We start from the raw sequence: 15751 nt of genomic DNA, 5'->3' as shown, positions 1-15751 counted from the left end.
TCACCTTTTAACCTCTGAGCTTGACTTCACCCACTCAGACCATGTTTTCTTTCACCTGTAACTCTCTTCCTTGGGCCATGTATGGTATGGTATGTATGTATGTATGTATGTATGTATGTATGTATGGGTGGATGTTGGATGTTTTCTCTCCTCCTCTGAGAGGATTTGATCTCGGAAGCTGAAACATCAGGGATTAATGAGGACTCCCTAGAGTTGTTTTTTTATTTATTCGTATGCAGCTTGTGGCTGCTTGGCTGCATCATTTTCTGTGGGTATGGCTGTGCCACTGATGTGATGCCATCTGTTATGAGTAAGCTGGTACTCATTTTGCCGACCTCAGAGGATAACAGGCAGAGTCAACACACCTGATGTTAATTCAATGCACGACAGGGGTTTGAACTCAAGACCTTAAGATCTTAAGCCAGCCACCTTACCTGTTAAGCCAACACCAGGCGTATCCACATCTCTAATACTTTATGTAAAACCAAAATCATTCGGAAGAAAAAGATTAATATAAATTCCAAATTTGTGATGATGGGGATTGCAGTTCAAATCCCATGTACTCCATTGATTTGTCCATTATCTGCTCATGTCCTTGCATTTCACATAGATTTTCACTGAAATCTCTTGATACCCTTGTCCTGTGTAAGTGATATATGTATATGTTCCTCCATGAGCACCATTGTAATCTGTGGAAAAGAAAGTGTATTAATAAAAAGAGGACAGTTTCTACCAAGCAGGTGAGACCTACTTGCCTGACATTCAGTTGTAATATTGTTGCGGATTCGCGCCCGCCGGCGTGCGGACGGCCACGTAACTCGAATCGCGGCACGTCGCCCACCGGACGGACAATCCAGTCGTGACCCTCTCGGACTAACGCCGGGAACCAGTCACGGGTGGACCTTTCGGTCTCACCACGATCGTGCCAATCGGCCCCCGCGTGGGATAGGGTTGCTCGCCAAATTCGACCTACCTAAGTACCCACACGGAGGGTAGACCGGGCGATCGCACCTCGCCGCAGGTCGACTTCGGACACGGGCCACTTTAAGCGACCCGTTCCGTACTATCGGGATAACCGAGCGGTGTTATTCGTCGGCCTTGACGGTTCGATTAATTATCGGGCGTTTTAGCCCACGACCAACCCTTTACGTGAAGCAAGATGGAGATTCAATGAAAGAAAAGACGAAGCGAAGCGGGAAAACAGTTCAACATGAAGCACATTTATTTCGCGATGAACGGAAAGCACACATATACAATTCCACCAAAAGCACATGTAAAAGAAGAAGACAATGCAATATTACACAAAAAGCAAATGCAACAATGCAGATCTATCCGACTACCGGGCACACGGCAACACTTATACAATTTTACTTCACAGATGGCGCCGACAACACATATTCCCAAAGCAAAAGAAAAGAGAACCACCCTCCAGGATGAGGGGGGTAGGCGGGCCTGGGGCCGAGACCGTGTCGGGCCTACCCGTCTGATGATGAGACGTGGAGCGGCGGTGGCGCCTCAACTCCGCGGGCCTCGCGGACAGTGTCTGGTGGGGGGTGGGAAAGGGGCCCCCTTTGTTGCACTATCTCAGCGCGGGGGGATACAGGAGGGGGTTGCTGATGCTCGGGGGAAGGAGGATATCACCCTGTCTCGGGTCCCGCGGCGAGCGTCTCCTCCTCCCTCGGTCGCGTTGCTGGCCTCTCCCTGTGCAGCTCCCGGCACCGACGCGAGCACCCCCTCGTCCGCCTTCGCCGCCGTCACCTCTCCACAGCTCCGTCTACTCGCCCTCTCCGTCTCCTCTCTTGGCTCGTCCCAACTCTTCACTCTTGACTTCTCCCACTTCTTTCCAGCTCCACCGACGACTTTCTTGAACTCCGCACAACTCAACTGCCTTTACTGATGAACGCAGCCGTTTATATAAGCCCCGTGGCTTCGCTCTTTCACCCTTGACCCTTTGCCTCCGACCCTTCACCTCTCTAACTGGCTCCCCATTGGACCGAGGAAAAGTGGGCGTGAATGCTTTTTGATCCATGAATTTGCATATAGCGTCCTCACTCCAATGCCCTGGAGGCGGGGCCAAATCGCCCCAGCTCGCCGATAGGACGGAACAGAAGTGGGCGTGAGTCGTTTTTGATCCGTTTTTCTTCGGAAAGTCTGTGATGTCTCTGAACACGCTGCTCGGTGCGCGCCTCGCACGAGTCCAGCATCGGTGCCCACGAGTGGCGCGAGATGGTGTGGATGCGATGGTGGTGAGTTGTGACGGTAAAGGTCGTGGCGGTTGTGGTGAAGTGGCGTTGTGGTTGGTGGTTGTTGTTGTGAAGCGGCGTTGTTGTTGGTGGTTGTTGTTGTGAAGCGGCGTTGTGGTTGGTGCTTGTTGTTGTGACGGCTGTTGAGACGTGGTTGGTGGTGGTAATAATGGCGGCTCGTCCAAAATAAAGATAGTAAAAGAAAAACGGCTATCCTGAAGAGTCGCAGCCCGCATGAATGACATTTATTCCCTCTAGACAACGGGTTTGGGCCTAACTACACATATACTTACAGAGATATCTCACCTAAGGGACCTGAATGGTGGTTTGCGAATTTGGTCAACCACAACAATATATAGACTACTCTTTCTTTTTCTCTTTTCCTTCAACTTAAGCATACTGTGAAATAACTTATTGGTATGAAATTGCCAAAAAAATATATGGTCAATGATTTATAAACTTTTATGTTAAAAGTTTACCAGACTCGGTGGTGTAATGGTTAGAGGGCTTGCTTTGAGTCTGGGAGATCGGTGGTCTGAACCCCATTGGAGCCACACCAAAGACATTAATAAATGGTATGAGCTGTTTCCTTGCTTGATGCTCAGCATTTAAAGGAATACAGCATGGATAAAAACCACAGGGTGGCAACAGTTACAAGGCTTTGATGGGCATATGGCCTCCTGTGTTGAAGTTCCTTGGAAGTGAACTCATATTATATTTACATAGTTGTGCTCGGCATGAAGGTTGGATTTGTCAGAAACAATTCTGTCCAAGATTGGCACTGATGGAAATGGCTGCAAATCCACATGACAATTCCACATTACGCTTATCAGGTAGTTGTCGATGGCATTGCATTGTGACAATATTATTTTGCATTTAATACTGGATGTCAGCAAAACCACTTCCAAATGCAGATTATGTGCATGCACGAAGTTAATATTGCCGAGCATTTAACAGTGTACCTCGTGTTATATACGTTTGCACAAGCAGTTATTCATGTTTCTTTACGATGGTGAAATTGGGACAATTCCATGAAGTAGTGCTTCCATTTTTTTTAACTCAATAATTTTAACAACTTTCTTCCCTGGCTCTTGATAGGCAGCTATCTAATGTATAAAGCTCATTATAACCACTGACTCACTCACTGACTAATATTAAAGATCGGCACCTTCTGAGTGATGTAGAAAGCTGAAAGTTTGCATGCCGATGGACATCGAAAAAAACAAACAAAAGTGTTAGTTGAAACGATCAAGAGACGAGCACACCCGGGGGGGGGGGGGGGAAATCGCAGAATTGTCGAAAAGCATCCGTAAATGAAAATAGAAATAAACCAATGTCACCCGCAGGGTGACTCGTATCTTGCCAAAAGGTGACCATTTGTGACTTCTTTAAGGTCACACTGAGGTGAACAGAGCTGCTATCCACCAGGAGCGACTCCTTGAGGAATATCTGCCTACGAGAGATTCCGATGAGAATCGTTCTACAGAGTAACCATGAAAAATATGCGTTTTCCTCATAACGTCACCAAATGACATCATAATGTCTCAAGCTTGACATATCTAGAAAGCACTCATCGAAGTGTTCACTTTGAGGTACGACACGATATGGTTCCTAAAACTTGAAAATTTGACCTTGGCGTCAAATATGTTTGACCTGAGGTGCTAACCATGAAGGTCAAGGCCAATCGCCACCAAAAATTAATCAGCTGAGCGCCAGACCATGAACTATATTCCCATGAAGTTTGAAGACAATCCGATGAAAATTACTCAAAAAATAAGGGTTTCGTCGACTCCCCTGATTTGTGACAAAGTGACCTTGACCTTCAAAATTTTATGCGCTGAAAGGGACCTCTATAGGCCTCTGATATGCAAAGTTACAAAAATTTCCAATGATAGCTGTGCTCTGCAGAGTGATTTATACGTGATTACAGACAAACAAAAACAAACAAACAAAAAAAATATATGAAGGTCAAGGCCAATCGCCACCAAAAATTAATAAGCTGAGCGCCAGACCATGAACTATATTCCCATGAAGTTTGAAGACGATCCGATGAAAATTACTCAAAAAAATAAGGGTTTCGTCAACTCCCCTGATTTGCGACAAAGTGACCTTGACCTTCAAAATTTTATGCGCTGAAAGGGACCTCTATAGGCCTCTGATATGCGAAGTTACAAAAATTTCCAATGATAACTGTGCTCTGCAGAGTGATTTATACGTGATTACAGACAAAAAAAAACATGAAGGTCAAGGCCAATCGCCACCAAAAATTAATCAGCTGAGCGCCAGACCATGAACTATATTCCCATGAAGTTTGAAGACGATCGGATCAAAATTACTCAAAAAATAAGGGTTTCGTCGACTCCCCTGATTTGCGACAAAGTGACCTTGACCTTTGAGCTTCAAAGTTTTATGCGCTGAAAGGGTCCTCTATAGGCCTCTGATATGCGAAGTTACAAAAATTTCCAATGATAACTGTGCTCTGCACAATTTTTTATACGTGATTACAGACAAACAAAAAAAACAAACAAAAAAAACATACAAGCTGACCAACATATCTTGCAAAAACTTCGTTTTGGCAAGATTTCAATGAAAATAAATAAATGAAGAAAAACATGAATAGAAAATGCAGGTGAGTGACCAGAGACAATGGGGAAGCACAGTAATTTGGCGTGTCGACGGACATCGAAGCCGATAGACCAAGAAAATCACAGAACCATTGAAAAATGTCCGTAAACGAAACTATAAATAAATAAATAAATAAATAAAAAATGAAAAAAAAAAATGAAAAAAAATTGAAAAACAAAAACAAATGCAGGTGAGCGACCTGAGATGATGGGGAAGCACGATTCATTATTGCTTGCAATGCGTAAGCATATCCTGCTGGTACATCATAAACTTCTCATAAAACAATTTTCAGTTTAAAAAAAAAAGATTTATACAATGAGTGTTTTCAATTGCAGTTGCCACAACAGAAAAGTTAACCGATAATCCACGAGTTTTCCACTGCCTGACAAAGTGTATTCTTCACAGAATTCTTCATTTGCAATTACAGTCTGACCAAAACAATGATTACTTTTCAATGGCATGCCAGTGCAGAAAATAAAGTTAGCATTAACTGAAACAAAAAGTATGTGCTTATTATTTGTTACTCCCAAGAGTCATAAATTTGGTTAAAAACTTTGGATAACTTTACGTGATGCAACCAAACTGGTCCTTGTTCATTACCAGACTCGGCGGGATTGTAGCTCAGAGCTGTTGCTGATGTTGCAGGATTCCTGTGGCTGTGTCACATTACAAGCAAACCAAGGGCCAGTCATCCAGAAGTACTGCTGGCAGGAAGCATGGCAAGGAACCACTTCATACACCTGTGGATTAAATATAGTACTATAAAAAAACGAGAATAAATAATGTGTTAGTTTAAACAATCAAGAGACGAGCATAACAAAAAAAATAAAATGTGCAGAAATTCTTGTTTGAGCATCATTGTTGATACTCCACTGGTAATCATTTAAATACCTACAAGTTTTGTTAAAACACCCAACATTGAAATGGTGTTTGAGGGTATTAAACAGAAAAGAGATTACAAGTTTAAAGATTTAAAGTTAGTGTCCTGGTTTTATTCAGATTGCTGGTGAAAGTCATTAAAGCTGCTTTGGGTTGACCTGTTTGGTGTTCATATATGAGGGTATATAGTCTCTGATCCTATATTAAATCGTATGTACTGTTGATTTTTCCATATTGTCTATTTTACAGTTGCTTGGGCTCGTATATATTTACATGTATTCTTGTAATTTGTTTAAATATATACTCGCGTTCTCATGTCCTTGTCCTACATTTGATTTCCATATAAACTCAGGCACAGACGAAATGAGGGTTGCCTGGGTGGCCTGAGTGACTCCACAACGATTTGAGAGGATCATTTTCGCCAACATTTTCCAAAGTTATTTTCGTCGTTACTGTTAATTGCACACAATCATGGTTTCAGAATTTTCCTCAAAACTCTATTAGCATTACTATGGGTTGTTTGCTCTGAACTGAAGCGTTGAATCATAAAAGCTTTCCAGTGGAAGACATGTGGAACTTGTTTAAAAAAAAAAAATTGTATACAGAGTCAAGGCTCGTGGAAGATCGAAAACACAGAACGGATCAGGATGCAACGTAACAAAAGGAACAGCAGAAAGAAAAGGGAAAATGCCAACAGCAGGGCCGATGGAGGAAATAAATGGAGAGGGACAACAAGGGATACATGGGTAAGGTTGAGGGGTAGGGGAGAATGCATGGGGTGGATAAGATGGATATAGAAGCAAAAATAATTTTGGGGATGGGGGGAATTTGAAGGAGATGGGTTTTGGGTGGATTAGTGGGGGTAGAAAAAAATCATGGTTTTGGATAGGGGATAATCTGGGATTGTAGTGAACAGCTGTCTTGAAGACCTGGAAGGAAGAATGAGATTGAAAAGGATGTGGAGGTTGGATCCACGGGTGGGAAAAGAGGAACAAATGAGTGGAGGTGAGCAGTGATTCTGGATTTTGGTAGTTTCAAAAGAAGGGGTTTGCTAGTGGACCATGTGTGCCCTGCATATACTGGAGAGGGACAAGTTAAAATATAGTGATGGATATCAAAACTTTTTTATGCCTCTGCTGATGAAGTTCGCAGAGGAATTATGTTTTGGGGATGTCCGTCAATCTGCAAGTATGTATGTATGTACGTGGTCCATGCTAATTTTCTCTGTTTTTTTCTGTAACCGCTTAAACTATTGACACAAAATTTTCACCATAGGTGTGAATACTCATGTAGAATGTTTTCATGAAAATTATGATGTCATAGGTCATGTGGTGTGGCCTGGTGTTGGCGTAGTGGTTAGGGTAGCGGCTTGGGATCCAAAAGGTCCTGAGTTCAAGCCCCGTTGGCCGCTTGAATTAATACACACCAAGAGGTTGACTCAGCCTGTCATCTTTCCGAGGTCGGCAAAGTGAGTACCAGTTTACTGGGCCCGGTGAATGCCCCGGTTAAAATAGGTGTACCATATCCCTGTGTCGTAAGAGGCGACCAGGGTTGCGTCAGGAAGGGCATCCGGCGTAAAACCTGTGCCAAATCACTATGCGGATCATACGGATGATCCGCTGTGGCGACCCCTAACGGGAGCAGCCGAAAGAAGAAGAAGAGGTCATGTGGTGTGGCAGCTATGTTGGAAAAAAGGACCAACTTTGGACCTCTGCATCACCGAAACCATGCCATGGAAAAAATTGAAACTTGGCACATGTGAAGCACTTCCCATCGGAAATAAGTGCGATCTTTTGATTATGTCAGAGGTGGCTTCGTTATGACATCATCATTGCATACTTCAAATGCTTTATCTGATCAATATGAAAATGTTTGAGGGTCATCCAGGGATAAATTGTACGGGGGAAAAAAATTGATGTCATTGGTCAGGTGGTTCGACAGCCTTTTTTTTTTTTTAACCGAAAGGCCTTCAAAAAATCTCTTCAGAAATGGCTGAGCAGATTGAGGTGAAACTTTACAGGTATGATCCCCTATCCATGAGGAACAAAAGGTTCTCCACTTATGACGTCATAGGTCACATGGTTTGGCAACTCTGTTATTTTTGAAGAATAAACCTTCAAAAATTCTTCTTCTCCAGAAAGGCTTGATACCTCAAGGAGGAAGTTCACCCACATGTTCCACAAGCCTTGGAGATAGCAGGGTGTTTCTAATAATTAATAGGTCACAGGGTGTGGCAGCCATATTGGATTGAACAAAAATATTTTAATTTTTTTTTGTCTTTTGAACTGCTTCATTTATCAAAGTGACGCATCAGAATTACGATCTAGTAATCATGGGGAATAAATGTTGTAAATTCAACCTGATTGGAAGCATGGTCTGGCGGCCAGAATAATATTACATATTGAGTCTGGGTTCAGGGTTTTAAATCAAACTTTGCACAAGTATGTATGGTGATGCAATAATGTGGGTGGAGGCATATCTGTCGATGTTGTGACATTGAAGAGTGCACTTTTAGTTTCACTATGACTCCTGCTTTGTATGCTATCTCTTACTCTTCTCTTTTAATTATCCACCTCTTATCTCTTATCACCGCCAGCTAAGTGAGAAATTGTATGCGACTCTTATCAAGAGAAATTGTGTGTGACTGAGTGTGTTAATTTCAGTTTCCCCATCAGTTTCCTCCTTGCTTGGACATCCATTTTGGGGGGACGGCCTGATCTAGGCATGGTCGTGGTGGTACTATATGCTTTCAATTTCTTGATGATTGTCTTGACTGTGCTCCAAGGGATATTCAAGGCCTTCGAAATATTTTTATACCCATCCCCTGATCTGTGCCTTTCCATAACTTTATCCCAGAGGTCTTTTGAAAGCTCCTTGGTTCTCATGGTTGAGTCTTTGCTGGAAAATGTACTACCCAGAAGAGGAAATGTACTTGAACAGCTGATTTTATTCTGAAATAATCAGAATCACGACAATTTAACAGAGGTGGAGACCACTTAACTTGCTGTGTGATTTTGAAGGTGATTGGTTGCAACTTAGCTAATTTATGATTGCTATTATAAGCAGGGGTGGACACTTATCCAACCAAGATATTCCAGTTTTGTATTTTTAATTAATCTTCCAAAATTTGTAGAATTTGTTTTTTACTTGGAAGTTGTGGGTTATGATGTATAAATAAAGGTTTGAAAAAGTCTGCTTTAATGCAATTTAATTCAGGGCTATAAGACAACAAAAGGTGAAAATTGAAAGGGGGTGTAGAATTTCTATCGGTAATGTAAATATACTCTATGTACTGTGTATATATATATATATATATATATATATATAGTGTTGTGGGATTGATCCTGAGGGGCAAATAAAACTGTTTGGTATTACTATAGTTATTCCTTCATATTTGATTACATAAAGGTGACATACTATTCGTGCAACAGTTATGCTTTACCTTTGTGCACATTTGTGTGTTTTCCCTACTCAACTGTTGTTCTTCCTCTTCAAACCTCTGGCTGTGTGTTTTTTGATTATTTTATTCTGTTTAAATGCCTGACAAAATGCATACAAGGCCTTTAAAGTGCATGATGCCACCTAGGAGAACGTGCGGGTGTGGCAAATCAGCATCGAGAAAGCCGGCAATTAGGTTCACCACGGAAGCTCATTGCCAAGGTGAAACAGCATTGAGGAAAAAGAACAATTAACTTCACTTTGGTAGCTCACACAACATGGGGGGGGGGGGGGGACTTATCAGTTGATCACGTGTGGTTTAGGTTAACAGCTGTTTACAAGAGAGAGACGTAAAAACTGAGAGAGCGACAATTACGCCGGAAGAGAGGGAGCTATTTTGAGGATGGCTGTTATGCAGAATGGAGGGGAGCACCTGAGAACGGCAGAAATAATGTCTTTGGGTGTGTGGAGCTGAGTGTCATGGAGCTGTGAACAATTAATCCCCAGAGCAAAGAAGGCTTTGAAGGAGAGAGAGAGTGTTATGAACCTTCGAGGAGTTTTTACGGTGAGTTGTGCTCGAGAACTGCCAATATGTCGAAGACTGTTCCAGGACACATGCACAGCATGCCTCCTGGTTTGAAAGCGAACTTTCGTCATTGTTGTTTGTATTCCCTGAACAGTAATCTTGTTGAGCAAATTAATGTCTAAGATAAGAACTTAAGAAATCTGTGATGCTTGGTTTGTTCGAGAGCAGTACGATTTGGTTAGGGTTGAAGGATTTATTCTCTGATTCATTTATATTTGTTTCTTTATTACATCATGGTTTTATTGCTTCATGTAATCCTTTTACCATGCCATTTACTTGTTAAATAAATATACGTGATCTCAGGGTAAGATTCTGCTCATTGTCGTGGTCTCATTTGGTGATTTCAGTATCATTAGACCAGCCGGCTCAATCTAGCTCAGACCGCGCTCATGATCCCTGGTTGCTCAGCCAGATTAGAAAGGTTGCGAGTGCCAATCGGTGCATCACCCAATTAAGTCCATGGTCCCAACAAGTATTTTAATGTGATGAATATGTCCATGAGCTAGCTCAGAGCTGTGGACTTAGCTGGCGGTTGTGGTCATTTTGACACAACCCACGGAACTCAAACCGGGAAGCCAGAAAGGGCCACGGCTGTCACAACATAGACATATAATGGATGCATGTATATTCAGTATGTACGAGGTGTGTTCAAAATGTATCCAACCTTAATTTTTCGTGCGTAAACAAATGAAGCTAGGGAGGCGTGGTTTGGTGGAGGTATGTAGGCGATCCTAATCCGTATGCGTGAATATTTTCCCGCTGCAGAAGCTGTCAGTCGCCAACAGACCACCGATGAGTGAGGAAGTGTAAGTGAGCGTCATCCGATTTTCGTTTTTGACAAAATGACGGATCACTGTGGTCTCACCGCCAGTGATCACTGTGTTGAAGAAGTTGGGATTGCTGTTCACAGTCTCCAGCATGTCCTGTGCGATCTCCAAACGGAGTTGCTTCTGCTCGATCGTAAGCAGCTTTGGCATGAACTTCGCTGAGATTCTCCTTAAGCCCAAATCCTCAGTCACAATGGAATGAACGGATCCAATGCTGACGCCCGCCTCGTCTGCAAGTTCTCTGATTGTGATTCGACGATCCTGCATCAGCAGGGTCCTAACTTGGTCAATGACGATCTCATTTCAGGATGTTGAGGGCCTACCAGAACGTGCTTCAGTTTCCACTGATGTGCGACCATCTTTGAAGCGGTTTTACCACTCTTTTATCTGTTTGGTGCCCATTGGTTCGTTCCCGAAGGACTGTTGAATCTTGCGGATCGTTTTCACTTGGGAATCACCAAGCTTTACACAAAATTTGATGCAGTAGCGTTGTTCAAGTTTTTCCGTCATTTTGTCAAAAATGAAAATCCGATGGCGCTCACTTACACTTCCTCACTCATCGGCGGTCTGTCGGCGACTGACAGCTTCTGCAGGCGGGAAAATATTCAGCATACGGATTAAGAATGCCTTCATACATGCACCAAACCATGCCTTCCTAGCTTCATTTGTTTATGCACGAAAAATTAAGGTTGGATACTTTTTGAACACACCTCGTATATATTTACATGTATGTGTACATTATATATATATATATATATATATATATATATATATATATATATATATATATATATATATATATATATATATGTATATATACACTGGATGAAAAATAATTATATTCATGTATTCTCAATTATAATTGTTGTTGGTACTTTATAAATTTAATTTTTGTTCTGCAATCAAATTGGCTGTCAGTAATGTTTCCCTTTTCCCAAGAGTCTTTTGACCTGCATATTGATAAAAGAAATATCTTACTATGAAAAAAGGTCTTGCTCGCCGTGTAGAAATAGGGTGACCTGGTTGATAACACTGCAACTTTTGCCATGATTGTGTCATTCTCTCCCTCCCACCCAAAGTGGCCACATATTGCAGATCTGAGTTATTTTGCCCAGTGATTATCAGCTCATCCCGTAGTTGAATTTCCAAATGTCTCACCCTCCCGTTGGAATGTCAAATTGTGTATAAGAGGGATTACTTCGGGCTGCTGCTTCAGTGAAGTTCATTCGAATGTTTCCTTGAATCAATGAATGTTCTTCCTCCGTATATGCGAAATAAAAGATTCTCAGTTTGTATGTTGATCCAATGTGGAAATCGAGTTATTTTCTACCACAACACATTACATATGCATATACATATACTTATAAATATACAGTACATTGGCTGGGGTCTGTGAACTGAGAGGAAACCCACCGTTTCTGTGGAAACCCCCGTGGTTCGCAACTTGTTTTCTGGCCATTTCATAGCCATGCACAATTCTGTAGCCAGTTTCCTTGAAACTGCACGTTTCTTCCCAGGGCTTTTGGGGAGAATGCATTTCACTTTGTTACTGGCTTGAGGTGGGGAGTGTTTGGCAGAATACACCTTTGATGTGCTTTCTGCTCCTTATGGTGTCAACGGTAAGGCTGGTTGCGCCAATTGAGCTTGACGTTTTCTGTCCTGACATATCTTTTGTCTGGAATGCGCATTAGCTCGTTTTTGTAAAAACATGTGAGCCTTCTCGACTTGGCTTAACTGCTCCATATCTGCCTTCTTCATGTTATATTTTTGCAGCACTGGCCATTCTTTGTATTGTATTGCTCATACTGAACATTGTCCTAAATTTTTGGCAAGCCCTATCTGTCTCTCCCTCAGTGTGAGTGGAGGCATTGCACCAATTATGCCCAAAAAAAGAAGTAAAGGTGGCTGTATGGCTATTTAAGATCATTGGGGATAATGAGCTTGACTGTCAGCGCATCATTGCATCGCATCCGTGACTCACGTGACTTGTTTGAGGTATTTTTTTTCTACAAGATTAACAACTCAGATCAATTATTCTGTGCATATTCTGCAATAATAGAATGAGATCAATTACAACTATGAAGAAGTATTTCGAACAATTCATAATTTTCTTCATTAATGGAAAATTATACCCACCCCTGTGACTCGCATGACCTTTTTCGAAGGTAGTTTTCAAAACTGAAATCTCGAAAAACTACAAAATACTATAACATGTCCACCGACTGAAAATGCATTCGGTAGAGTGCATATCTCCACCCCGCTAGGCTGAACAGTTTATTTTTTTCAGTCTACTTATAGGTTGGACATGCGTCAGTACTTTATCCAAAATCTAATCTTGTTACCTACCTAACTCATCCACGAAATTATGTCCGAATCCATTCATAATTGTTTGAGATGTCATGCTGCATATTATTGTTGGCCCTATCTCTCAATGATGAAGAATCACTGAAATTTTTTTTTTAATTCTCAAATACGAATCTTCACCAAAATTAACTCAATTTGTCCTCGTCATACAACCAACTTGGCTACCAAGTTTTGTCCGAATCCACCCACAACTTTTTGAAATATCATGCTATTATATTGTTTTTGGCCCGATCACTCAATAATGAAGAACCACTTCGAAAATTGGAGGATCCAGATGTGGATCTTAACCAAAATTGACTCAATTTGTCCATGTCACACACCAACCAAACTACTAAGTTTCGTCCGAATGTGTCTAAAATTTATGAGATATCGCGCAATATATTGTTTTTGGTTCTTTCACTCATTGATGAAGAATCACTGAGAAAATTCTAGTATCCGGATCCAGATGTAGATCTTCATCAAAATTGACTCAATTGGTCCGTGTCATACCCCCAACTTGTCCATCAAGTGTCGTCTGAATGCGTCCACAACCTTTTGAGACATTCTGCTCACAAATGAACAATATCCAGACAGACAGGGTTGAAAACGTAACCTCTGTCCACCTTCAGAGGTGGAGGTAACTAGAGAGTTCAGAGAACACCTTAACCCATGCATTCTTGAGAAAAGGGAGGTGGGTAGGGTCTTTTAAACTCTTGCTTTGCATTTTGCACTGAACTCTTGCTTTTTGTCTGAATGCTGAATCTCACAGTTACTCTGCACTCGGGGCATGAGACAGCATAAATATTTTTTCCAAGCACTGCAAAACGGAATGTTTTTGAAAGTGCCAATTCGATGATTTGTGTTCTGCAGTGTTCAAGTATATAATTCAATGGAAATAAAATAAAAGTTTTAAAGGCTGTAAAAAAAGGACAAACAAACTATTTTCAGAAGTTGAGCATTGCTGATGTACCACAATTGATACACCAAAACCTACTCCATGGGAGTACCTCCTATGTTGCTACCCTTCACAGGGCAGCTGATGTACCACGAATGATACACCAAAACCTACTCCACGGGAGTACCTCCTATGTTGCTACCCTTCACAGGGCAGCTCACCAGATGACGGAATTGGGGCAAAGCATTTGGGATCCCCATTCTTTGATAGGAGGAAAAGCACGGGGTAAACTTCTTGGGTCAGATTGCAGTGGTGTGTGGCGGAGTGGTGCTGAGGTGCCGTTCACCAAATGGCGTCTCCTTGGGTTAACATGAGGCAGCCCCTTTGGGTGGGTGCCTGAAATGTCCTATCCTGAAGAGAGGATGATCACCTGTCTCTGTTATAATCTAAGTTCCAGCATTTCAACATCGGTGTTGCAGCACTATCCGAGGTTCTGAGACTGGATAGTGGTGATATCATGGCAGGGGGTCCACCGACTATTTTTCTGGTCACTCTGATGTTATCATGCCCAAGGAGTTGCTGTAGCTGTGTGCATTAAGCTGACTCCAATGATAATTGAGGTAACACCGGTCAACGAGCGTATTATGAGATGAAGGATTTGTCACTCCTTGGGTGTCGTTTCCCTGGTCTCTGTATGGTCTGACTGAGGCGAGTGTTCTCACCGTAAAGGATGCAATCTATGCCGTGCTCGAGTCTGTGGTTGATCAATGCCCCATGCGAGATACTCCTCCAGTCTTGGGGAATTTCAATGCATCGACTGGCATTGATAGAAATGGTGATGAGACATGTGTTGATTCCCGTGGTTCTGGAACTGCGAATCAGTAAAGCACCAAGTTCTTGGCTTTGTAAGAAGTCATGGATTTAGGGTGGCTGGTTCATGGTTTCAGCACACACAGGCTCATCACTGGACTTGGAATTCTAACACTGGTGATGTGGCAAAGGAGATTGACCATGGATCATTGATGATCGCTGGAGGATGAGCCAGAACTGCAGGGTCTACCTGTGTGCTCAGTTCTTCAACACTGACTACAGACTTGTTGTCGCAACTCTGAAGTTGCAACTTCAATCCGGGAGAATGGTACCATCCCAGCCGAGGCTGGATTTTGGCAAGCTCAAGCATGAGAGGGCAGCTGAGGAGTTTATGAACAGGATGAGTGGATATTTGGGGCGGGGGGGGGGGGAGTCTGGGTGCCTTGGGGACTCCAGAAGAGTTGGAGAGTGCCTTCAAGACTGCCATCCATGATATTGCCGGTGGATGTCTTGGAGCTCTCACCATGATTTCACAGATGATGCAGTCATCTTTGTGGAGACTCTGAATATCCTTTTAGCAGCCCTCGAGGTGCTGAAGGGGGAGTCGGAGCCACTGGGATTATTGGTTTCCTCGGTCAAAACTAAGATCCAGGCTTTCAATAACATCTTCGATGCTGCTATCTTGTCTGTACCTGTTTGTGGTGAGGATGTTGAGGTCATGGAGAGATTCACTTACCTTGGTATTCAGTGATATTCATATCTCCACTGGCTGCAAGACAGAGGTCAATAGATGTCTGGATCAGGCCTGGGGAGTCATGGATTGATTGGATAATGGGGTGTGGAGCCGTCGGTACCTGTGCAGGAGGATGAAAGTCAAAGTCTTCAGGTCCTTGGTGCTTCCAGTCTTGCTCTACAGATGTGAGACTTGGACTCTGACCAGGGATCCGAGAGGGAGACAACTCCTTCGGGACCAGGTCTCTTCAGAAAATCCCTGGCAACGCTGGTCAGTCAATGTGTCCAACGAGCAGTTGCTGAGAGAGACTTAGATGAGATTTGTTACCTGTTGAGTCTGTGAGCACCAGCTGGGGCTGTATGGACATGTGGC

At 42.6% G+C, this 15751-nt stretch overlaps 1 protein-coding gene across 2 annotated transcripts in view; it reads right to left on the bottom strand.

Moving 5' to 3' along the window:
- Positions 1-5639, bottom strand: part of LOC147029799 (thrombospondin type-1 domain-containing protein 7A-like) — a 251933-nt gene extending 246294 nt beyond the window's left edge. Inside the window, exon 1 of one of the 2 annotated variants that reach the window (XM_085873134.1) lies at positions 5469-5639. In XM_085873134.1, coding sequence (XP_085729260.1) covers positions 5469-5560 — 92 coding nt within the window. In that variant the 5' untranslated portion in view covers positions 5561-5639. The remainder of the gene's footprint in view (positions 1-5468) is intronic. The other variant, XM_085873133.1, reaches the window with a different exon arrangement.
- Between the last annotated feature and the right edge of the window lie 10112 nt (positions 5640-15751).

Source organism: Eptatretus burgeri, chromosome 3 (genome assembly GCF_056783735.1).
Source record: "Eptatretus burgeri isolate ZD-2024b chromosome 3, Ebu_testis_v1, whole genome shotgun sequence".
NCBI lineage: Eukaryota > Metazoa > Chordata > Myxini > Myxiniformes > Myxinidae > Eptatretus > Eptatretus burgeri.
This window is presented reverse-complemented; position numbering and strand designations above follow the sequence as displayed.